Raw genomic sequence first — 25023 nt, 5'->3', positions numbered from 1 at the left:
GAGAGTACCACTAATTTTTTTGAATATCAAAACTTATTTCAACGTGTCCATCATTATCTTCCAAAATACAATGTTCTTGCTTATATTCAACATCAATAAGCCTTGTGTATTCATGAAGGATGGTTCTCCTAGTCAATTTTCGTCCTTAGCAAAAGAACTGTCGAGTTCAACATCTAACTCCTCTAGTTTCTCTTCTATTTACCCACACACACATGATATATAAATACACTTGAAGTCATTAATTTGCTCCAAATATTCCAAGTCATACGATCCATATGTACATGATCAGCTTGAAATTATTTGTTCTAATACTAATTGTTACGAGCGTGGTTAAGGCCCCATTTGGATATAGAAATACTCTCAACCCATCTCATCTCATCTCATCATTACAACTTTCTCATATTCACATACAAAATATAATAAACAATTCAATTTTTCCAAATCTCAAAATAATAATAATATTAAAAAATAATATTATGACAATATTTTATTCAACTCATCTAAAACTATCTCATCTCATTTCACTATCCAAGCAAACCATCTTATAACAAAAGTTTTTTTAATCATAAATTATGTTATCAGAGAAATTAAGAAACTTCTCCAAATAATTACTTGAAATATAAATCAACTTATGGCTTGTTTGGATACTAATAATATCTCAGAATATATGTGAATAATAGTGAAATAGTTTGTGAAAATTAGTTAAATATTTCAAGAATATCTGAAAATAGTTGTGTTTCCAAACACTAATCATGTCATTGATGTTCAAATGGTTATTTCAAAAGACTTGCAAACATGTATGCCTAGAGAAGTATTATTCCTAACACAAATAGACTTCAAGTCTTCAACACACACCCTAGACACTTGACTAACACTAACCGACACAACAAAAACACGAATTCACTTGGCTTCTTATATTCTCCATATTTACATATGAGAGAGGAGTGAAAGTTTGAAAAATTGTCTACTCATAGTTTAGGAAACCATGGTTAGGCCTATTCAATCGGGTCGGAAAAATCCGACCCAGTTTGGAACTCGAATAGCGAAACCTGAATATATCCGAGCTGGGTACCAGAACTTGGATTTTAAACCTGGTACCTAGGTGTTTTAAAAAAAGAAAACCTGGTGTTTAAACAACTAGGTAAAAACCCAAACCCAAACCCCATCCCATTCCCGTTTCCCCCCTCCCTCTCTCTCGCATCCGTCTCCCATCCCCCCATCTCTCTCTCTCTCTCACAAGCGAAACCCTAGCTGTCACCGTGTGTCGTTCTTCACTCCCCACCAGTGACCATGGGTCCACGATCTGTCTCGTCGCCGGCCTTTCAGCAAATATTTTCCCAATTGGTCTACTTGGGTAAATGTTCGCATTAATATTTGATTTTAAATACATTATTTTTTCTGTTTCCAGATTTGCAAGAGGGTCTCAAACCAATGGTTGCTGGTGGCTATCGAGGAGATCTAACAACTGTTAGGTGTTCTGTCTGGGTTTGCTGCATCGTCTTCATCCTCGTGCCATCGACTTCATCCTTGGGTATGTTTTCTTCTCTCTTTGTTGATTTTTGGTTTGTTTTTATGAGAATATTTGAATGTTTGAGGAGAATTTTTATTGGTTAAATCTGTTTAGTTGAGCAAAGGAAAAATAAATAAACATTTTTTTACGCACTCGAAGATTGGGTTTGTTGCCATGTACATAAAAGGAAAAATAAATAACAAATCTGTTTAGATCTGTTTAACTACAAAATGCTAGAGTCGTGGGTATCGAATCCAAGAAGTTTTAAGGCCATTGAGAGGTGGGTTGGCTTCAGAAATATGTTGAGTATGTTTTAGAAGTATGGCTTCTGTCCAGTATAAAACATATATAGTTTTAAATAAAGATGACCATTAGATATGGTTGTTTGAAAGTTTCTTAACGTGTCTGTTTTTCAATGGGCCTTCATAAGGTCTAACATGAGAATTCAAGATAATGGTAAACCTCCAAAATAGAGATATAAAAAATTTCTATTCAATGTGGCTCTCATGACAACTTACTTTATTATATAATGATCGAACCTGATCTATTGTGGTGGGATATCTAAACTTTGTTTTATGTTCTTATTTTTTAATTTTGCTAAGAGAAGTAGTTGTCTAAGGATATCTATTTGAATGAGAACACTACAAAATATTTGTTAGTGTGGGTGTATTTGGAGGAAAAAAAATGAGAATCCATTCGTGTGCTTGGATTCTGGATAATAGTTGAATATACATGTTGTAGTTGGCCAAAGTTGCACCTTTATGCTTGTAATTCAATGTTACTGAGTACTGATCAAGTCTGGATCTCCTACCACTTCACACTACAATATAATTGCTTTTAAGTGACGGTTGGAAAATTGTGAAAGTCTCTAAATTGTCACTAAAAGGTATTTTTTGTGATGATTTTTAAAGACAAATGAGATTTTTTTACGTTCGAACGAAGAGAAAATTTACGTTCGAACATCACATATGCATTCAAACATTGAGGCTACTTACGTGCGAACGTGAAATGTTTTAGCGCCAACGTTCGAACGTTAATTGTAAATTTAAATTAAATGACTCTAATTTAAAAATTATGTAATTTTTAAAGTGCATAATTTGTGAACAAGTCTAAAAAATTTTAAATTTATATATACATATATAAATATAGATTTATATTTATATATTTTTGAAGTGCAGTGATTTAGTATTAAAGTTAAAAAATCTAACATTAAAGAAGATTGAAAATTGAAATTAAAAAATATTAGATATATTAAATATTAAAAGTAAAATACAAAATATAATAGAATTTCGTAAATAACACTCAGACATATTTCGTATCTCCTTAGTCAAGGTATTAACCTTCTCGTTGAGGATATCTATACGATGGGCTATCTCGATGATAGACTCCTCTACAACCATGATCTGTCGATTGATATGCGTGGTCAGGTGTGAGATCACTGCATCAACCCAAGCAGGTCACGCATCTCCCGCAGATGTACTTGTCAACTGCTGACTACTACTCCCCACACCAGGCACGGTTGCGTCAGAGGAATTAGATTCTCTACAGGGGTAGCTGACGTCGAGGATACCCCCTCACCTATCTAATGCTACGTCGATGCGTGCTCATGTCGAGGGAGATCATCTGATCTGTGACCCGCTCCTCCGGCTAGAGTGGCACTCTCCGAGCAAGTAATAGCTAGCTGATGATGACACTGTATGGAAGGTTGTCCGTGGAGACGATGCTCGCCTTGTAACAGATCCTCTCAAAGATATGTAATGGCAAATCGATTGGATTTCCACGTGCCACTCGTATAAAAACTGTGTCCGAATCCTACTAAATGTAGTTTTATGTGCCACAGAATCCAGGTTTGTTACAACAATAAGCTGCAACATTCGGAAGAAATGTAGCAAATGTATTTGGTTGAATGCATTTTTCCTCTCGATCTGCATGCGGTCTCTCCCGGTAAGGATGTAGAAATCCTCATCTCAGCCATCATCCCGAGCCTCACGGTCAGTTCCCTCAGCCTTTGATTGGTCTGCATCTTTAGCTGATAATGGCTCAACTGGGCGAGTAGATGATGCAAAAATGCCTACGTCTGCATCAAGTGTGCCGTGTGCAGATGTAGATGTGTGAACCAGAGCTGTGTCGCCAGTCTGAGAATCAGCTGTAGTCGATACTCAACTACTCGACAAATCTTAATGAGCTCGACAATGACATACGGTGAAATCTCAAACGAAACACCATGTACAATCATGGTGTGAGAGGATGCGTCCTGAGACATGGAGCACATCTCCATATAGAACTCACGAACCATTGAGGGGTATACATTTCCCCTCAATGTGCAAGTATTTTCCCAGCCTCTACTGATGTAGACATCTTTAAGATTCGTCTACTCCCATCTGAGCTCTTCGAACTCATTGATCAGGACCTCTTGCTCCACCATAACAGTACGAGCTCTGATCCGAGTAGTGTCCTAAGTAGCTCATTCCCTTCCTTGTTTCTTGGTATGCAAAGGATGAGCCATATCCTGAAAATAGAAAAGGAAAAAAAAATATTAGTATTATTGATGCATCTTTCGTATTACATTAAGGACATAACGGCTAAGAATTTTAAAATGTGGTATGTTCGAATGTCATGCCTTCCACGTTCAAACGAAAAATATACATGTTCGAAAGTGGAAGGCAAAACCGACTCAGCTATTCTTGAAAATCATGTACTATGGTTCTAAGTGGTCAAATGCCACCATAGAAATGAAGTATACACCTGAAGAAACTTTTCTACGGTGACCATTTGGCCAATGACAAACTGTGGTGGCCAGAAACTAGAGTTGAAAATCTGGCAACCACTAACGTTCGATTTACAAGTTTCCTATTAAATCTTAAAAAACAAACATGTAAGAGGACAAAAGAGGGATGCTTACCTTTTTGCGACTATTGTGGCGGAGTTTGACGACAGCGGCGACGACGACGGAAGGAGAACGAGGAGAAACAAGCATATCCTATATGAGGAGAGTCGAGGTGGAAAGGTAAAAACAAGGTCTAAGTTAAAGTGTTACAATATTTTCCCTTGAAACCTAGGTTGCAAACACTATATATGTGTAAGAAAATAGCTCACAATATGAGGTGACATGAGGAGAAAAGAATTAAGGATGATGCATATATGAGGCACTCAGCTGACTCACTTACGTGACAATTTTTTTATGATCAATACCGAGAGTTTGGGATAGAAGCTCAGAATGTGCGCCTGGGACTCACGACCGAGGGATTCAACCAATGGATTCAACCCTTTTGAGAATATGAGTACAAGTTATAGCATTTGGCCCGTAGTGTTAATTTCGTATAATCTTCCACCATGGAGGTACATGAAGGTGCCCAACTTTTTGTTAATTTTACTTATCCCCAGCCCAAGATCATTTGAGAATGACATTGACGTATTTATGCAGCCAATTGATCGAAGAGCTAAAAGAGTTATGGGAAACAGGCATAAGAACTTATGATGCATCCATGTCAACATCTTTTCAGATGCATGCTGCGGTAATGTGAACGATAAATGACTTTTCGGCATATGAGAATCTTTCAAGTTAGAGTACTAAAGGGAAGTTAGCGTGTCTAACTTGTAATAAAGAAACTGCTAGTGAGTGGTTAAAATATTCTTAGAAGTTGTGTTTTATGGGTCATCGACGTTATCTACCAACAAATCATTCATAGAGAAGAGAATGCTCTAAGTTTGATGGGAGAGTAGAGAATAGAATTACACAGAATGAGTTGTTTGGAGAAGAGATAGTGGAACAACTGGTACATCTCAGAATGACACAATTTCGGCAAAGGTCGAGGAAAGAACAAGAGAAAACGAGGTGCAACAAAATTGAATTGGATAAAGCATAGTATTTTTTTTTTTTTACTTGTCGCATTGGTCGTCCTGTTTGTTGCGACATAGTTTGGATGTAATGCACATAAAGAAGAATATCTTGTGATAATATACTAGGTACATTGATGAGCATTAACAAAAAGACAAATGACACGATCAAGACAAGGAAAGATCTTGAGATAATGAGAACTAAACATAATCTACATGTGCCGGTGGAAGGCAACAGGATGGTCATGCCACATGCATGTTTTACGATGACGAGGGAGGAGAGGATGGACTTCTACAAATGGTTGCAAGGTGTGAAGTTGCCATATGGTTATACTTCAAATATTAGTAGATGTGTGAGTTTTTATGACTGGAAAATTAGTGGACTGAAAAGTCATGATTGTCACGTATTTTTGCAAAAGTTATTACCGGTGAGAATTCGTGGAAGCTGACATCTAATGTACGTATCGTCATATCAGAGCTCTGTATGTTTTTTAAGTATTTGTGCACTCGGGTAGTAAATCAAAATATGTTGCAGAAGATGGAAGAAGACATTGCTACTATACTATGTAAATTTGAGCAGATCTTTCCATCATCATTTTTTGATGTCATGGTCCATTTAGCAATATATTTATCCCAGGAGGTACTGTTGGGTGGGCCAGTGCAATTTCGTTGGATGTATCCGATTGAAAGATATTTGAGTCGAATGAAGTGCACTGTTGGGAATAAAACCAGAGTTGAGGGTTCAATAGTAGAGGCATATATACACAATGAATGGTTAACATTTTGCTCTCTATACCTTCGTGGAGTTGAGACATGATTTAGTCGTCAAGAGCGAAATGTTAATCTTGTTGCTCCACCTCCTCGTGAGCTATCAGTGTTTTTTCAAAATATACGACTCTTAGGTGCACAAATTGGTTACGATTTAATTGATGGAGAGTTTGGTAAAGTTCGGTGGTACGTGCTAAATAATTGTCGAGAGATTGATGACTATCTCAGGTATGTCGTTGCATGCTTCAAATAATTCTAGTTAAAAAAGTTTAACTATAACTTTTATGCTCAAAATAATATTCTTTTGCACTTATATACAGTGAGTACATGGACAAACTTAGGACAGAAGGTGTAGAGAATATAGAGGCGATGAAGAATTTGCCGAATGGTTTGAACAACGTGTATGAACTAAAATTACATATATGTTAGATTTTGAAACTTTTAACTCTGGGTAACTTTTAATAAGTATATACTATTTCGATTGATAGATTTTGGAACAACGTGCTAGTGATCCCAGATCAGTTTCTCCTGAATTGTATGCATTGGCCCATGGTCCCTCAAATAGAACATTTCGATACACTGCATGCATGGTTCGAGGTTATAGATTACATACTCTAGACCGTGAACGTAATAGAAAGACTCAAAACTGTGGTGTGTTGGTCACAGGGAGTTATGGAACAGTTGATATTGACTATTATGGTGTCATATGTAATATTATTGAATTGAAATATATGGGTGAGTCTGTAACATATCTCTTTAAATGTGATTAGTGAGATTTAGGCGGTATTCAGGTTTCGATACATAGGGATAATCACTTTACAAGTGTCAGTACTGCATCTAAATGTTACGAAAATGATCCATTTGTATTGGCTTGTTAAGCTACCCAAGTCTATTACTTGATTGATCCAATGAAAAGCACTGATGAAGATAATGAATAGATAACTTGGTGAGTTGTAAAAGAATTTGTCTCTCAAAATATTTATGAAGCAGGAATGAGTGCATATTACGAGAATAGTAGAGATGAAGATGACACTCCGATTGTAGAGGCCTACCAAGAAGATGAAGAGGGTATTAACTTATTTGTTGACCTCGGTGCACTCGAGTTGCTCCCCTTGTGTAGAAATGACGTCCCACCTATCCATCTCAACCCGTCCGTATTAAATGATCATTTAATTTAAGTATGTGAGGAAGAAGAAGAGTCAGAAGAAGAAGACAAAGAAGAATCCGGGGAGGAAGTGGATACGGAGGACGAATAAGAGGTTGATGATGATGACGAAGATGTTATTGATGGAGATTCTGAAACAAGTATAGAAAATACATCCGAAGATGAAGAATAAAAATACTAAATATTTTATTCATATAGGTGACTATAGAATATTATTCTTTTTCAAAATTTCTTCTAATTAATTTTTTTTATCATATTAATCATTTTCAAGGATGCCGCCAAAATGACAACGAAGAAATGTGCCTCCTCTGCCAAGTCCAAGTCCCGAACTCTTTGAGGACTCCCCACCCGAGTAATTTGCTCTTGAAGGTCAAATTAACACGCAAGAGAATGACAGTCAGTCGAAACCTATCAGTAAGGAAATGTCATTAATAATTAACTATATGTTAATAATTTTGTCTCAATAACTATATAACTATAATTATACTATTATCTACTAGTTGATACATCCACTTGTCGCGATTGTGGCTATACATGTGGCATTTCTCTTGAGAAAAATAGAAGGCACGAAAAACTCAGAATAATTCCCCTGGAGGAGTGGAGGATGGTGCAGTAGCGCTTTCCTCTTATGTTGGCATAGTAGTCTGAGCTTATACTCCATTTTATGTGCGATCATGGCGAGATGTTCCGAATGATATTAAGGAGTACATTCGGAGTCGTGTGCTGGTGAGTTTACTTTGAAAGTACATTCTTTTACCTAAATTAGTATATCATATTTTTGACGTAATTAACTTATTAGGATGAATTCAACCTCGACTTTGGCCGTAGCGAGGATTCGAGAACTGTGAATGAGTTGATGTCTATACTATTCTGAAGTCACAAGGGACGATGTCATGACCACTTCAAGAAGTTTGAGACGTTGGAAGAGGCTGCGTAGTCCCCTTTTCAGCAGATGAAGTTAGAAGATTGGAAAAAGTATTATGATCTTTTCGCAACTCCAGATTATCAGGTATTCTAGATCTATAATCTTTAAATATTTACATTTATAATATATATATATTAAAATTAATATTCTTAATTAATTTTGTAGCACTTAAGTTCTACAAATACACAGAATAGATTTGCTCTGACTGTCCCCCATTGTGTCAGTTCAAGGTCATTCCACCGTCTTACTAATAAAATGGTAATTAATAAATTATAGAATTTATTTATTTAAGTATTAACATTATCTTTTTAAAATTGCTAATGTCGTTTTGTTAGAAATGTGATAATTCTGAAAACTTTTCCCTCATTCATGTCTATACTATTGCTCACACTAATGAGCGTAGTGAGTGGATGGATCCTGTCGCTGCAGATAATTATGTAAGCGGTGTTAATTTTGTTAAATAATTTATGCAATATGTGAATAATTTATTTTTTATTTATATTTCTTTTAATACATTACTTATTATGTGTTTTCTTTCAAATTGTACAAAAAAAATGATGGAGATGCAGTCAGCTTTTGGGAATCCTCTCCGAGTGATATAGACATATTTACACAAGTGCTCGGTCCCAAGTCTAGTATGGCAAGAGGTTTGGGACAATCTTTCAAACATTCCGGTTCATCCTCCTCAACCTCATCAATTTTAAAAATTAATAATCTTACCAAAGATTTAGGAGCTACACGACGCGAGAATGAGTATATGAAGTCGAGATAGTAAGAGTTGGAGTTCCTCTTAGAGCGACAGTCTCATTTAAAGACGTGTTTGCAAGACCAACAGAGAGACTAGAAGAAAACAATACGCAGTGAAATCTAAGAGCAAGTGCAACTGGAGATGATGATACAAATAGAGCGTGTTATGTCATTACAACAAAATCGCGATGGGCGAGGATTAAAGAAGAAGAAATGAATTTTATTAATTTTATGTGTATATAACTTTTAATATCTAATTTTGAAATTTTATAAGACATTGTTAGTTATTAAATGATGGTGTGTAATATGATACAATTGATATGTTTTTTTAATTTTATGAAATTAATATTTATGATCTGTACGTTCGAATGTAAATAAAAAACGTTCGAACATTGGTTCACATTCAAACCAATGTTCAAACGTAATTACACAAAATTATAACATAATGTTCGAACGTACCACTCAACGTTCGAACGTACTCACCCTCAAATGAACAAAATGTTCGAATGTTAAACGATTAACGTTCGAACGTACCACTTGCGTTAGAACTCTTCTTCGTTAACATTCAAATTAACGTTCGAACGTTATACCCGTTACTTTCAAACATTGGTCTGTTGATGTTTGAACGAAAATTTGAACGTTTATTGTAGTTAACGTTTGGATGTATAAAAGTTTATACGTAAATATGATACTTCAAACCACAATCAACGAACGTCAACTTCTGCCATTCAAGTGCCAATTGGTCGGGTTGACGTTCGAACGTTCAATTGGACGTCTGAATGTTACTTCCTGTGACAGATCTCAACTGTCATGAAAAAGGGAACGTTTGAACATTGCACCAAATGGAACACCTCCAACCGTCACTAAAAATATTTTTAGTGATGGTTTAACAGTAAGCTGTCACCAATTATTTTATGTGAAGCACATTAGGTGACAAACGTGGTGATGGTTTCAAATCGTCACCAAATGTCCTTAGTGACATTTTGGTTATTTTTGTGACGATTTTCTCTATCACAAAAGACAAATTGTGTTTAGTGTCATGTGTTTCCCCTAGTCAAGTTTGACTATCTACATATTTCTTTGACTTTTGGTTTTAATATAAAGTTTAGTAACAAATTTCTTAAGCATGGAGTAATATATATATATATATATATATATATGTATATGTTTTAAAAATAATAGTGATAACACAACAAGAAATAAATATATTTGTAGCCACATTTTCAAATTTTTCATTTTCATTCTATTTTGTGAGATTCTAGATCACATGATGAAAATGACTTGGATTGATCTTTTCAATGATTGGTAAATTAGGTAATGCCTAGATTTTACTATTAGCTCTCCAATTAGGTTTTGCTGCTTTCAATAAAAAAATTTCTAATGATTTATCATAATTAAGCTTTCATTTTAAGGGTATGATGTCATTAACTCGTAGTTTTTATTTTTTTATAGAAGCATCGAGCAAAGCTGATTTTGTTCTCATCTTAATATTTAATTTAGTAAGTGGAATTTGTCTTAATCCTTTTATGTAATCCTTGTTTACTTATAATATATATATATATATATATATATATATATATATAATCCTTGATCAAAACTTTTTATTTTTTACAGGATCTCTTTCAGTCCAATTACTCGAAGTTGCAATTTGGTGTGCAGATTAAATCATTGATGGACATGCTACTGATTTTGTAATTCATATTTTGTAATTTTGTATTTTATAATGTAATGTATAAATAACAAATAATGTAATGTGTAGTGGATTGCATTGTGATGCATGCATCGATGAATTTATGCATTTAGTATTTAGAACACAAATATTATGTGTTCCAACTTGACTTCTTAGAATTTTTTTTAATAAAATAAAGGCTTTATATAAAAAATAATTATGGTTTGAAATTTTTTAAATAAATATAGGCTTTTGCATAAAAAGAATTATGCTTTCAAACAGATTTTTCTTGAATTTTTTTTAATAAAATATAGGTTTTACTTGAAAAAAGAGTTATGCTTTTAACGTTAATTAAATATGAACCTTTGGTTAAAAAACAAAATCTGGGTTCTGGCCCGCGTCTGATCCGGGCTAACCCGATTTGAGTTTTGGCCCGAATTTGAAATCTGGATTTCGGTCCAGATATACTCAGGTTCTCGAGCTAGAACCCGGATGAACAATCTTTGTCTATGGTTCGGTTTGGGCATAGAACCAGACATAATGTGATGTGCATCCCATGATCCAATTTATATGGACATGTCTATGGGCCTTTCAAGGTACTGTGAGTGTCCCATACAAAAATAGATCCCCTTGCTTCTTGTCATATTTTTTAAAAAAAATTTTAAGTTGATTGGATAAATCTCTAGTCAAAATTGAAAAGCCAACTAACTTTGCAAGAAAGGTCCAAAAGGAATGACATTATAATAACCATTCCAATAATTAACGTTTTACTTGGAGAAATGCTTTGGAACGGTCAGACTATTTTTAGCACTTTTAACAGCCCTCCAATAACAAGGTTCCATCTCAGCATTGCATAAGTTAAAGCCATGAGGAGCACCACATGAGATTGCTAGCTAGAATGAAAAGCACTACGAATGAATTGTTTCCCCTTCCCTCTTCTACCAGACGAGTTGGGATTGCTGCTTCCACCAGCCATTGCCACCACTACCACACCATCGCTAGCAGTTCGACACAGCCAGGTCGTCTCCTACGCAGCCAATCCATGTATTCTATTTTACAGAAATCGCCAATTGCAATAAATTAGAAACAAAACTCTTCAAATTAAAAATACATAATATTTTAGTTTTTTATGTAGGCTATTTTATAGAAATTACGAATTTGAATCACCAATTGGAACTAATACTTTCTTCTTCTCCATAGTCCAATATTGCTTAGTATGTGGGGTTCCTTTAACATCCTAGTTGTGGTTCAAGGAGACCCGCATCCATGGTTTGAGCATAAGACCCCAGATGGAGCATTGATGTGACGATGATGGATGAATTTCTATAGCTTTGCGGCATCGATGGGTGATGGCTGAACGGATAGAAGGGTTATGGGGTCTCTATGTCGAGGTTCAAAGCAACGAGGTTGACGACGAGCCGCAATGGGAGAGATGGTCAGGGATGGTGAGATGGGAGAGAGGGGTAGTGGTGTGGCATCTGGGAGAGGGGTCGTCGACAGATGAGAGAAAGGAGAGGGGTGAGGGATCTGGTGGAGAGAGCATAAAATTTTCAAGGAGGTTTGTGTACCGTGCAGTCCCATTATGAGCTTCATGAGTGGGCTACGTGGCAATAAATCATTGGAGGCTATTTTCAACCCTTTAGCAGTTTGACCGATTAGAAGATTCTCTCTTTTACTTGATCTATAACTTTTTTTTTAATAGTTTGAAACTGTATGCACTTTATTCGTTTAAAAAAACTCAGTGAAAGTGCTTTTGCATCCAACTTATCGTTTGTTTGGTTACAAGAAGTCTCTCAATTCATTTTATCTAATCATTATAATTTTTTTAAATTTAAATATAAAATATAATAAATAATTCAATGTTTCTGATTTCAAACAAAAATAATATTCTAATAATATTTTATTCAACTTTCATCTCATCTCAACTTACTATCAAAACCTCTCATTCCAAATTGCATCCAAACTATCAAGGGTGTTCGTTTGTAATCCCAAATTACTATTTTTTAATAATTTATATCATTGATTTAGAATTAATTATTAAGATCGATGAAATCATATGACAGTTGAATCTATAAAGGTGAAGATTATTAAAAAATTAATTTAGTATCTTTTCTTTTTTTTTTTAAAAAAGATGATGGTACCCTAATTTTGTTGATAACCTTCATTTATGACAGAAGAAAATTGTGATTACAATTTCAGATACCTGAGATGTACAAATAAGTAAAATAAAAACAACTCCCAGACATCAATACAACATATCACATATACTAAATGTTAAGAAAGACAAGACCAATACAAAAACTAAACCAAAACCAAACCTGCAAGAAGAAAAAAAACCACACATGCAAATAATGATAGAAAAAACAGATGAACTAAAAACAAAAAAATGTACCTGGGATAGAAGCTACGAAATGCGTAGATAAGGAAGAATAATTCTATCCATTCTAAGAAGACCACACGACTGACTAGGCAGATGAACACTATCATTGTACCAATCCATATCAAAGCCCCCAACACCTCTCTTATTAATTTAGTATGAAATCAAAATGATTTTGATATTTTCATATGAAAATTGAAAAAAAAAAGGGGGCTGCTAGTAATATAGTAAATGAGAATGGATATACTTAGAAATGTTTCACAATGCTATAATAAAATGATAAATAATATTTACAGTTTTAGAATATACAAGTTTCACGTATTTTATTTGAAAAATGTGGTAAACATGAGAATCACGTAAAAAAAATTATTTATTTCTAATAGTATATCTCATTGTTTTATAAAGTGACTATATGAAATTTATACATCCTAAAACTATATGTATCATTATTTTAATAAAATAATATATATTTAAAAATTTAAACATATGATAACAAGAGTCAAAGTAGAAGTCAGAAAAATTTTTAAAAATTAGTAGCCAATTAGATAGTTGTTTAAAAATTTTATAATAGTAGCACCTTGATATTTTTGTGGTAGGATGAATTATCTATTGAATTATATGCTGGGCGGTTAGTTGACCTACCCGACCCCACACGAAAGCCCCAATCTTCTGAGACCGGAAAAAGGCACCAATAGTGTGGAGGTCACGTGCCATTTCAGTTGACACGTCAGAAGACAGAAGGAGAAAGAGGCTGTTTTTTAACCTTCGAATCTCTCTACCCGTCAGTTTTCTTTGGTTTGCCGTCTATGCGCGACAGTTTTTTCACCCCAACCCCGCAATCGTTAACGTTTTATAATGCCTCTCTCTGTCTCTGTCTCTGTCTCTGTCTCTCCCTTTCTCTCTCCGCGTTCCCTGTAGAAGCCAAACCAAAGAGAAAGCTCTAGCTCTAGCTCTAGCTCTAGCTCTAGCTCTCCCTCGCTCTTTCTCTCCCAAGAATTGAGGCTTCTCCGATCAATATATGGAGAGTATACGGAGGCAAGCGAGCAAGCTCAGGGAGCAAGTTGCCAAGCAACAGCAGGTGATCATCCTGGACTTCTTCTCTTCCTTTCAATCTTTAGAGTTAACTGCTTCCGCTTGTTCTCCGATTATATACTCTGTTAATTGAGCTTCTCTTTACAGAATTCAATGTGTTTCAGCTTCTTTTGCGTTACAAATCCATGGATCATGTAGCAAAAAAGAAAATATAAAAAAAAAAAATTGTTGTGAATCAGTGAAAATAGTCTAACTAAATCGTATATATAGGTATGTCAAGTTAAGAATCCGTAGAAAAATACTTTAGACATGGACTCAATGAAGATGGTATTGAATTCGGCCCACTGCGCAAAATATATATGCCTTCATTGGCGATTGATTTTGAGCGTAATACAGGGCTGTGAAGGGCAGAGTTTAATTTTGTTAATTCTTCATGAAAATACCTAAGCATTCTATAATACTCAAATGTTTAACATAATTTATGTCTCTGAAGTCTACCTTCCCCGGTAAAATAAGAAAGAAGAGATATTCATAAAGTTCAGTGATGCCAAAACTGTCGGACTGTTCACTTGTTGGCTTTTTTGAGGGCAAAAAGCAATTACGCCCTTTAAAATGTTATTTCAACAAGCACTCGAAGATTAGAAAGAAGTGAGTTTGGCGTGCAAAGATCGTTTCTTGCAACTAAGCTGGATTCATTTCTCTCATGAAGCTTCATTAGGTTTTAATTTTGAAATTGACCACTCTACATTGCTCGGTTGCTGCGGATCTTTGACCATTCAATGTTCTCTTTTTTGGGGATTTAGTGGTAGTGCGCAACACAGTAGTTGAGTTGTTAGTGTTGGATGACAAGTTTTCCATCAAACCACGTCCAGCTTTAAGAAAAAGAAAACAGGCTTTTGACACACCTAACGTATCCTGAAATACGGCTTTGACAAAAACATTTGTTGGGATATAATCCACTTGTCTTATGTCTGAAAATCTAGACAATTCAAACAGTAAGTCCATATATATATATATATATATATATATGTCCGCATAATTGTTTGAAAATCTAGGTCAAACAATTATGTTGAAAATGTTATTAATGTTGAAAATGTATTCTGAGACTTATCCAATACTTATACCCAAGTATTGGGCAAATTATTTTCATTTCTGAAACTTAAACAAAACTTTTTGAGCACGCTGAAGGATCGCTGATACACATAGGAAGCTATGATATGATCTCTTTAAGTATGGAAATTGAATATTAATTGAAAATGAAAACATAGGAAGTACTGAGATATGTTTTGATAAGATACACACTCACACAAATACATATGTCATTATTTGCAAAACCCAGTAGTTTTGTTCTGCTTTTTGAAAAGAATTTGCATCCATAATGGCTCTCTCTCCTCGTCACTTTTTAAGATTCAGATGGTCATTACGTTGCAGATAGTGTTGAGACAATTGGGACATTTCAGTCATGAAGCAGTCATGGTTGACGAAGCCGAGCTTCAATGTCACCAACAACTTCAGAATTTGTACAATTCTACTAAGGCAGCTAAGGTACAATCATGAAGACTTTGCCTATTGATATCAGGATTTACTTAATTGGCCTGGCGGATCTGATAAATGAATTCCATGATGCAACATCAGCTAATCTTCAATGACGGTTTAATCTGAGAAATCTTAATATATATTATGTTGCACAGAATTTTCAGCGGAATATTATTCGTGAAATTGAAGCCTTTGTTTCTTTGAGCTTAAAGCAAATGGAGATAGGTGAGTATTGTTTTCCTTCTTTTGTTTGGTTCCTTTACAACGTGGATACCTGAAAATATGAACTCAATATTATAGTAAGGAAGTTGGCTCAAGATTGTTGTAAATATGGAGATGAGAATCAAAGCACTAGTTCTCCTCTTGCGAGAGCTTCACTTCAGTTTGGTACATCACATATTTCAATTGAGGAGGAAAGGGAGACTTTGCTTGGGATCCTTCGTGATCAGGTAATTGTTCACTTATTTTCTTTGTATTACGAATATTTTGTCTAATCTTACAAGGTATAGTTCTCAAGAAGCCATCTCATGGATTGAGATTTTTCTAGAAAATTCTTTTACAGGACATACCTACGTAACAGAATAGCGGAATATATTCATCACATAGACCTAAGGTATCATTTAGTTAGCAATTTGGAACTGCTCCTGACTTTCAAAAGCAACATAAAATACTCCCAAATTGTTGAAAACAATTCCATGAATATGTTGGCCAGGCGTGTGATTGTACATGTAAGCAATTGAGAAGTTTGGACAAACCTTATGAAGTTAATACTCAACATCTGTATTTGACATAGTTTGGTTCTAAAGGCACTCCCATTTTTTAGTTGTGTAATTAACCAGAGTTTTTCCATCTTGAACAGTCTACCTCATATTGTAAGATGTATATTTCCAAGCAACAAAGAATATCTTAGGTTATATTCAACCATTTTCTAACAAACTTTTTTTGGAGCTTCATCCATTTTTCTTTTTACTTTCTACTTTTATGTTTCTGATTGTGTAACAGGTTATGAATCTTTAGGTGTCTGAGCCACTACATGCACAAATAACAGGAGCTCCTCTGGAAGATGCTCGCCACTTGACACGCCATTACGATAAATCGTGGCAAGGAGTTGAAACCCAGGTAATCATTTATATCATATCTGGGTGTAAATAGTGCTCTAGGATTTATAGAATATCATTTAAATATCTTCTCATCAGGCAGCTGAAGTATTGAGACGTCAATTGAAGTCTACGGAGTCCTCTATTTCTGTTGAGAGTTCAATGAGGCGTGAGCATGCAGAAGCAAGACTGACTGAGCTAAAATCTATAATGATGGCACTTGGGAAAGAAGCAACTGCTGCCATGTTGTCAGTTGAGGGCCAGCAACAACAACTAACTTTTCAGAAGCTTCTTACCATGGTACTAAACTTGTTACCACTGCGCATGACCAAACCTAGCTGTTCAAATTTAATTTATTCTGGCATAAAATATAGAATCTGTAATACATTCTAAACCAACTCTCTCTGCAGCTATGATTAAAAATTTGTAAATATCAGAAATTTGTAACAGTAGTTATGATGGCCTTTCTACTCATGGTACTTGAATTGCTTTTGAGCTTCAAAAGATATCATTTTGCAGGTGGATGCTGAGAGAACCTATCATCAAAAGGCTCTTGCTATTTTGGAGAAGCTGAATGCTGAGGTTTGTAACTGTGCACCCTTGCAATTTTTTTTCCTTTTCCATCGACCATCATATATTTTGTTGTTTTTGGAAGGGTTGCCTTTACTAGTTTGTAATTTACTGCATGCTTATTATTGGATTTAGATGATACTGGAGAAGCCACCAAAAGAGTTCTCATTACCATCAGAGAGAATGCAGAGAGATGTGTATGATCAGCATGTGCGTGAAAATATCAAATCAACTGGATCTGGTAATCATGGACCGATTGTTCAAAATGAAAAGTTCTTTAATGCAAAGGTTAGACCCCTGAACTCTTAGATTTCATTCTCCATCCCCTCCCACCCACAAAAAAAAAAGCCCCATTAAAAGATGAATGAACTGTCTCTAGAGATTTATTGTTGCATATAATTTGTCCCTTATTAAAATGTTGTATTTTTGTCACCGTGAAATATCTTCTCATATTTGCGTGGCACATTGATTTTTTATTGGTTATAGATTGGTTCATTTCATATATCATTAATTTTCACTCCAGTCAAATTAAGTCATTGCACTAAAAGAATGCTAGCTTCTGATATGTAAAAATAAAGAAAGAGAGGAATAAAACGAAAATGAAGCTTCTCTGGTTACTTTCTAATGTTGAAATGCAAGAGGTTAAGGAAATTTCCTGTCCTTTAAAGGTTTTGACCAGCACATAAAGGGCGTAGGCCCCTAGCTAGGTGTTTTGTCTTGTATATATTCAGTGTACTTGGCTACGCCTAGGGGTAATAAACGGTCCAGTCAGACCGAACGGATCGACCGTTTCGGTCCGGACCGGACCGGACCGAGACTTAGACCGGTCCGGTCCACATTTTAGAGGACCGAAAAGTTTCAGTCCGATCCACGGTCCAGGATTTTTCCGAACCGGACCGAATGAAAAAGAAAATAAAAAAATATTTTATATATAATAATTGTACAATTAACAATATAAAATTTTAAATATATTATTAATACTTGTTAATATTCTATAAATTAACAATATTTTATATATATCTTCATCTAACTATCACTATTAACAATATAAAATTTTAAATATATTATTAACACTTGTTAATATTCTATGAATTAACTAATATATAATATCAATTAGTTAATTATATAAATTAGTAATATAATTTTCATCTAATTTATTATCATTGACCATATAAAATATTTTTTTATTGAGTTTGTTACATAATCTACATTAATAAGTCACTTAATTTAATTTAGTATTTTAAATAAATTTTTTTATTAATTATTTAAAAAAAAAAATTAGGCTTGACCGACTGGACCAGACCGGGTCTGGTCCGGTCCCTTTGGATGTTCGGTCCAGTCCGGTCCGGAAAAATGATGGACCGAAAATATTTGGTCCATCGCGGGACCGGACCGGACCGGACCATTTTCACCCCTAGCTATGCCTATTGATATTAATAGATTTTTACTTATAAAAAAAAATAAAGGGCATAGGCAACTATGCAGTCAGTATCTGAATAATGGTGATGCAACTATGCAGGGGATTTGATTGAGCTTACACCTTTTGTTTCACGGTGTCAATGGTTTGTAAGTCCAAATTATATGCCACAGGGGATTTGCTTTGGCTTTGTAAACATTGCTAATTTTCCAGATCTTACTGTTTTCAGCTTTTGTGGTGTAAGGGATTAAGAAGTGAACTAGTTATGTGGATGAACCATTTATGACCTACAATGACCAAGCGTCATTTGGCACGGTAATCATTAAAACAATGGCTAATTGTCTAAAACCATTACTGGGCTCAGGTTCTGGTCAACTTTTGGGTCTCCCAAATTGGGCTCTTTTTTTGGGGTGATCGAAGCCGTTGATCAAATCAGTTCCTGTTAAATTAGCCCGACTGGCGAGTCTTAAGTCTTGAAAGAAATAATAGTCATCACAACTATGATAACACAAATAAATCCATGGGTAAACTGGATATTTGAAGCATGTTTTCTTGAAAATAGCAATTAATGCACTTCTAACCTTGCGTCTCTTGTTGCAAGCATGGTGTTACAATCAAGAATGAAGAAAATTCAAAATACTTGGTCATTTGGTATATACAGATACTAAAATAGTTAAACCAGGAAGAGAGAAGAAAATAATTTGCTCCTTTCCAGTTTATACCTCATATGCCGTTGCATCTCAAGTGTCCAATCTTTGTAGACTCTACAATCACCTAAGCATTAGGCTATGGTTCCTCTTCTTCTTGGAGCTCTTAACCTGGTTTGACATTTGCCTTTCTACGCTAGAGACCATGAGAATGCTAGATGAAACATGCATATAATGTAACTGTAGCTAACTTGTAAGTATGTTTAGCCTCGCAATCCAATTTTCCAGTCGCAAACATGAGATTGCTGGGTGAAACATGCGTGTAAATTGGTACTTTAGCTTACGTGTTAATATGTTATAATTGAAGTTGGCATCAGAATCCTAGTCCCAGTGGCATTCCATATACCAATCAGCATTATTTGGCCTTTAATAGTGGCATTTCTAATTTATTTTGCAGTTCTTACTATCTAAATTGACATTAAATATTTCTGCCAATATTTGAGATTTTTCTGCACTTAGTTGTCTTTACCTTTGCTGCTTTTAACATCTCAAGCCTTGTTCTTTCTTTATAACCTCTCCTTCATCTTTTAGGCTATACATTCCTTTGATGCTCAAGCAGATGGGGAGTTAAGCCTGTCAGTGAATGATTATGTTGTTGTTCACCAGGTACTTCCTCCATTGCTAATTCCAATATGGGTCATTCATTTGATAGTTACTTTTTTAATTTTTAGATCATGTATGTTTTGTGTAGAATTTTTGGCCAAATAGGGCCGTTATCGAGCCAAGTTTGATTGAGTCATGGTTGCTCTAGTTCACTCAATTACACTGAAAGTACGCTCGAGCATGGGTCGAAACACAACTCAAGTTTTTGGGTAGTCTGAACTTGACTAAATTATACTAAAACCAAGCTCAATCTTTGACTTGAGGCTAGATCAAAACTTGAGCCAAGTGCTCGACTCAACTCTTTTGTCATTTTTTGTTTAAACTTTTTATATTAAGAAATAAAAAACTAAAATAAAGTTTTAAGAAATTTTTTTTACAAAAATGCAAAAATTTATACGAACATTTTTTTTTCTTATAATCACAATTATAATTTACAAATTTAATCAAATAAACTTTATCACGTAGACAATAGACAACAACTAATCAGTTGAAGGTCTTGATAAATAAAAACTTATATTTCTAAAAGAGTATATCTAACATTCTAACTAGTTAATATATTGAAATTCATATAGTAACTATATAGTTAGCATCTTAATGCTTACACACTACGATCTTATACTCTATAAGATATTAGCATTCATGCTTACATATCTGTAACCTTTATAAATTGTGTGCATGTACCTATATCTAAAAGTTATTAACAGAAGATAGAGAATCAATATGCTTAACACCCCCCCGGAACTCCAGAATTTGAAGAACTAGCCTTGGAAGGAAATCTTTTTTTTTTTTTAACTGCTTTCATAAGAGATAGAAGCATTGGGGATAACATTCTTCTGGCCCAGGAATTCTTCAGAAACTATCATAGTAACAAGGGTTCCCCTTGGTGTGCCCTCAAAGTTGACATCATGAAAATGCATTTATAATTTATATAAGCATATATACATATAATATGCATTGTTAATATCTACTGTTTATAATGAGTATGTATTGTTTTCTAATGTATGTGTATATATGGCAATATATACGAACGAGCTAATGGGTATAGTTGAGTTTTATACAAGCTTGTTCACAAACAACAGTTGAGTGGAGTGAGTTCTATTTGAATTTGTATAATTTAATAATTGAGCCTAATTTTGTGTTCATGAATGGTTATTTAATAAGCAAGTTGAGTCAAGTTAAGCTTAGTCGAGATAAGTTCAAGTTGTCTATCAAGTATCCTTGTGTATTTATACCCCTACGGCTGAAGATTTGTTGGGTGTACATGGCTTTTCCCAAGCTCCAATACCCTTTAGAAGTACAACAATTCAGGATATCTACGACCAATTAGATGGACTTATGTAATACAAAAAAAGGCATAAATTGGAATATAATTACAACTGGCTACATGATTTGCAGCCAAATCTTGAGCTTTTGAAAGAGAAGAAAAAAATAAGGGGGAAGGGGGAGGAATGCTGAATCTTGAGTCTACAGGAAAATTAGAAGATAATCCTATAATAAGGCTACTGGATAAAATCTCATTTTGAGTTTTCACACGAGCTATCCACAACACTCTCTGAATAAAGCGGGGCAGGGCTAAATAGCTTGGTGTTCATGTTATACATTTTTCCTGCTCTGCCAGTGACTTCAGTTGCTTGAGATGTGACTACTTCCCGTTATTTGTCTAGGTGTTATAACTGCACCACCTACAAAAAGTACATGCTCTATGTTGGATTACACCCCGATCTTATTTATAGACTAATAGAAATGTTCATCATCGACCTAGCATTTGACACCACTCAGTGTCAATTTGTCTACCATTTTGTATTCCCATTGGCATTAAATAAATAAATAATTAATTAATAACTGGAAGTGAACGTGTATATGGCATCAATTTTGGGTTCCAGCCATCAAGTGTGAGCAAATTTATTTATCAGCAGCGAACACCCGCAAATAAGATGAACTCATTTCAAAGTGAATCGTTTTATCTTGTTTTTTTCATTTGTCATATCTCACACACTCGCAATATCACCAGGTCGCCCCTAATGGATGGTCCGAAGGAGAATGCAACGGCAAGGTGGGATGGTTTCCCTCGGCTTATGTAGAAAGGCAAGAGAAAGCACCAGCTAGCAAGGTAATGGAAGCAAGCTCAAAATCATCATAAGGTTACTCTTAATTTATAAATAAAAAGTACAACAACTGTACATTCTTTTCTTCTGTATTAAAGTTCCATTTTGATGCAAGACTTAGCCGGAATGTTTGTAATTATTTCAAATGTTTCAAGGAAGCTAAGTGGTTTTCAATATTTGGATATATATATGCAGTAAATCTGGTTTCCACTGCTTACATAGTTATCATCTTTCTCTCTATTTCTTCTCTAGCAGCAGGGATCAACAAAGTTGTACTCGCTGAATTTTGGACAGTTCAGTATAGTTAAGGTTTTGGATATGCAGTAAATCTATGCTTATCTAGGTCACCTTGGTCTTGAGCACCATGCAAGTTTTCCTTTCCTCAATCACCAAACAAATGTTATGTACTACAGATTCATTTCAATTATCTATTAGTATTTGAATATACTTATTTTTAAAAAATAAAAGCCGATCTAATAGTTTGTAGCTATATCACAGCTATATAGTACAATGAAAGCGTTATATATAACATAACTAAAAAATAAATGTAGTGTCGATTAAATGAAAGCATCGTTGGTAATGGCCCAACAATTGGATGAGGATTCCTTCAAGAATGGATAGACATAACATATTAACATGTGAACTTCACGATATTAAATATTGTTTAAACTAGACTCAAAGAACTACTAAGATGTTTTTGTGTACTTCATGTGTATGTTACGATCCCACATCGACTAAGTATGGGATTGGTTGATGGTTTATAAGTCCCTAGACACCCTTCTCTTGTAATCTAGTTTTCAAGGGTAAGTTCTACCTAATGGGTTCATAACAAATGGTATCAGAGCCACCCCACATCCAAGGCCATGTTGCGACGGTTGCAATCGTGCAGCAAGGGAGGTGATGCTGGCATGGCAGTGTTCACCCGGAGCTAGGAAAAGACCTAGCGCACAGCCAGCCCGTGTGAGCGCCGGGACCGCCGTGGACGTCGGCTACGGAGCATGGTGGTTGTTACGATTCCACATCGATTAAGTGTGAGATTGGTTGATGGTTTATAAGCTCCTAGGCACCCTTTCCTTGTAAGCTAGTTTTCAAGGGTGAGTTCTACTTAGTGGGTTAATAACAGTGTACTTGGGTTTCGCCTATTACATTTTGTTTAATAAAATTTTTAACTTATCCAAAAAAAAAAAAAAAAAAACAAAGAACTACTTAGATGTTACATACAGTGATCATGCATTTGTGGTTACAATGTTGAATCGCAGGACCGACCAAGGATGTGGGTTGAGGGTGGCTCCAGCTCCTCTTGATCTGCCTAGTTTGGGTAACTAGTATTTTGAAGTATTCTCATATATTTGCTGATATTTCTTTTCCAAACATCACTAAAATACAAAATATTTTTTAATTTCAAATAGTTAATATTTTCATCTAATCATTACAATTTTTTCAAACTTCTAAACAAAACACAAACACAATACAATTTTTTCAAGTTTCAAAATAAAAATATATTAAAAAAGTATATATTTATAGTTTTTTTATTCAACTTTTTTTCACCAATTTCCTAAAAACCAAAAAAACATCTTAACTCAAAATATTTCATTAATATTCACAAATTATTTCATTGCTATTTATAGATATTTTGTGATATTCTAAATGTCCAAACAAGCACTAAGATTCTTTAATTTTTGGTTACTTGCTAAGTTGCCACAACTCCCAAGCATGGAAATTTAATCACAAGTTTAATTGCCTACACATGAATAACCAAGTATTCCATAAGGGTACCATAGATAAGATGAGCTGAAGCCCCTCCAAGAAAGGTAAATTCACAGTTAGATCATTTTACCAAGTTCTAATGAGCCCTAGAATGGTCATGCTCCCATGGAAGAGTATATGAGAGACGAAAGTTCCTTCAAAAATAGCTTTTTCCACATGGACAACATCTCTGAACAAAGTCCCCATCATAGATAATTTAAGAAAATGTTGGGTAATGATGTTGGATTGGTATTGTATGTGTAAGAAGAAAAGTGAATCATAAATCATTTGTTTTTACACTGTGAGGTGGTCAGGATTATGTGAGATATTTTTTTGCGATGATTGGATTGTTATGAGTCATGCCTTTTAGACCGGTGGACTTCCTTGCAAGCTGACAAGGCCTCCATGGCAACTCGCAAGTGGTAGCAATTTGAAGAATGATTCTTATATATATGTGTTGGTGCATTTGGCATGAGATAAATGATAGAAGCTTCGAAGGCCGTGAAGCAACGATAGATAACTTAAAGTTTTATTTTTTAAAACTTTATTCTTATGGGCAGGGGCTATTATTTGTAATGAACTAAATGTTCTTGATCTTTCTACTTTCTATTATAAACTCTAATTAGATTATTTTCATATATACTCCTTATGTACTTGAATTTTACTTACTTTTACGAATAAAACTTCTTAATTACCTATACATAAAAATAAGAATAGCCCAGTAACCAAGTAAAGAAGTGCCTCAGTTTCGTTTTAACCATCATCTTCACATCATTTAATATTAAATAGTTAAAAAATAATTTATTATTATTTATTTAAATTTTAGTCATTTAATACAAGGATGATGAGATAATAAGTTTTAAAAGAATGATATATAATATTTTTTAATAAGAAATCAAAAATAAAAATTGAAAAATAATTTGAATGAACTTTAAATAGATAAGCTTCAAACAATCTCTTTGTAAAGAAATAGATCCTACTATAAAAAGTATAAAAAAGATATTTTATTTTTTCCGGTTTGTATTTGCAAGCTATTTCAACTCATTTCAACTCATCTCACTACTATTCATTACTATTTATCAACTTTAAAGTATCGTTTGGATTCGAATATGAGTTGAGATGAGTTGTGAATAGTAGTGAGATGAGTTGTGAATGGTAGTGAGATTTGTGAGTTAAAGTTACTGAATAGTAATGAATAGTAATGAGATGAGT

At 34.5% G+C, this 25023-nt stretch overlaps 1 protein-coding gene across 3 annotated transcripts; it reads left to right on the top strand.

Moving 5' to 3' along the window:
* Nucleotides 1-13804: 13804 nt before the first annotated feature.
* Nucleotides 13805-23384, top strand: LOC121235805 (SH3 domain-containing protein 1). 3 transcript variants are annotated; one of them, XM_041132225.1, is made up of 11 exons: nt 13805-14076; nt 15462-15575; nt 15722-15791; nt 15867-16015; nt 16584-16685; nt 16763-16963; nt 17183-17245; nt 17369-17521; nt 19889-19963; nt 21972-22070; nt 22321-22458. In XM_041132225.1, exons 1-11 carry the CDS (start codon nt 14017-14019, stop codon nt 22390-22392), a joined length of 1158 nt encoding a protein of 385 aa, XP_040988159.1. In that variant the 5' UTR covers nt 13805-14016; the 3' UTR covers nt 22393-22458. The 3 variants fall into 3 exon arrangements, with proteins under 3 accessions (XP_040988159.1, XP_040988158.1, XP_040988162.1); XM_041132224.1 differs by having other exon boundaries at nt 22318-22445; XM_041132228.1 differs by lacking the exon at nt 22321-22458 and adding an exon at nt 23325-23384 and having other exon boundaries at nt 13806-14076.
* Nucleotides 23385-25023: the final 1639 nt, after the last annotated feature.

The sequence above is a fragment of the Juglans microcarpa x Juglans regia genome, chromosome 6D, assembly GCF_004785595.1.
Source record: "Juglans microcarpa x Juglans regia isolate MS1-56 chromosome 6D, Jm3101_v1.0, whole genome shotgun sequence".
Taxonomy (NCBI): domain Eukaryota; kingdom Viridiplantae; phylum Streptophyta; class Magnoliopsida; order Fagales; family Juglandaceae; genus Juglans; species Juglans microcarpa x Juglans regia.
The sequence above is the reverse complement of the archived record's forward strand: the minus strand, read 5'-3'. Positions and strand labels throughout refer to the sequence as shown.

Excerpts from the sequence above, each read along its gene's own strand:
- LOC121235805 (XM_041132224.1), top strand. The coding sequence starts at position 14,017 with ATGGAGAGTATACGGAGGCAAGCGAGCAAGCTCAGGGAGCAAGTTGCC. Across the intron at positions 15,576-15,721 it reads ATTCTACTAAGGCAGCTAAG|AATTTTCAGCGGAATATTAT; the intron begins GTACAATCATGA and ends TATGTTGCACAG. Across the intron at positions 17,246-17,368 it reads TGGAGAAGCTGAATGCTGAG|ATGATACTGGAGAAGCCACC; the intron begins GTTTGTAACTGT and ends TATTGGATTTAG.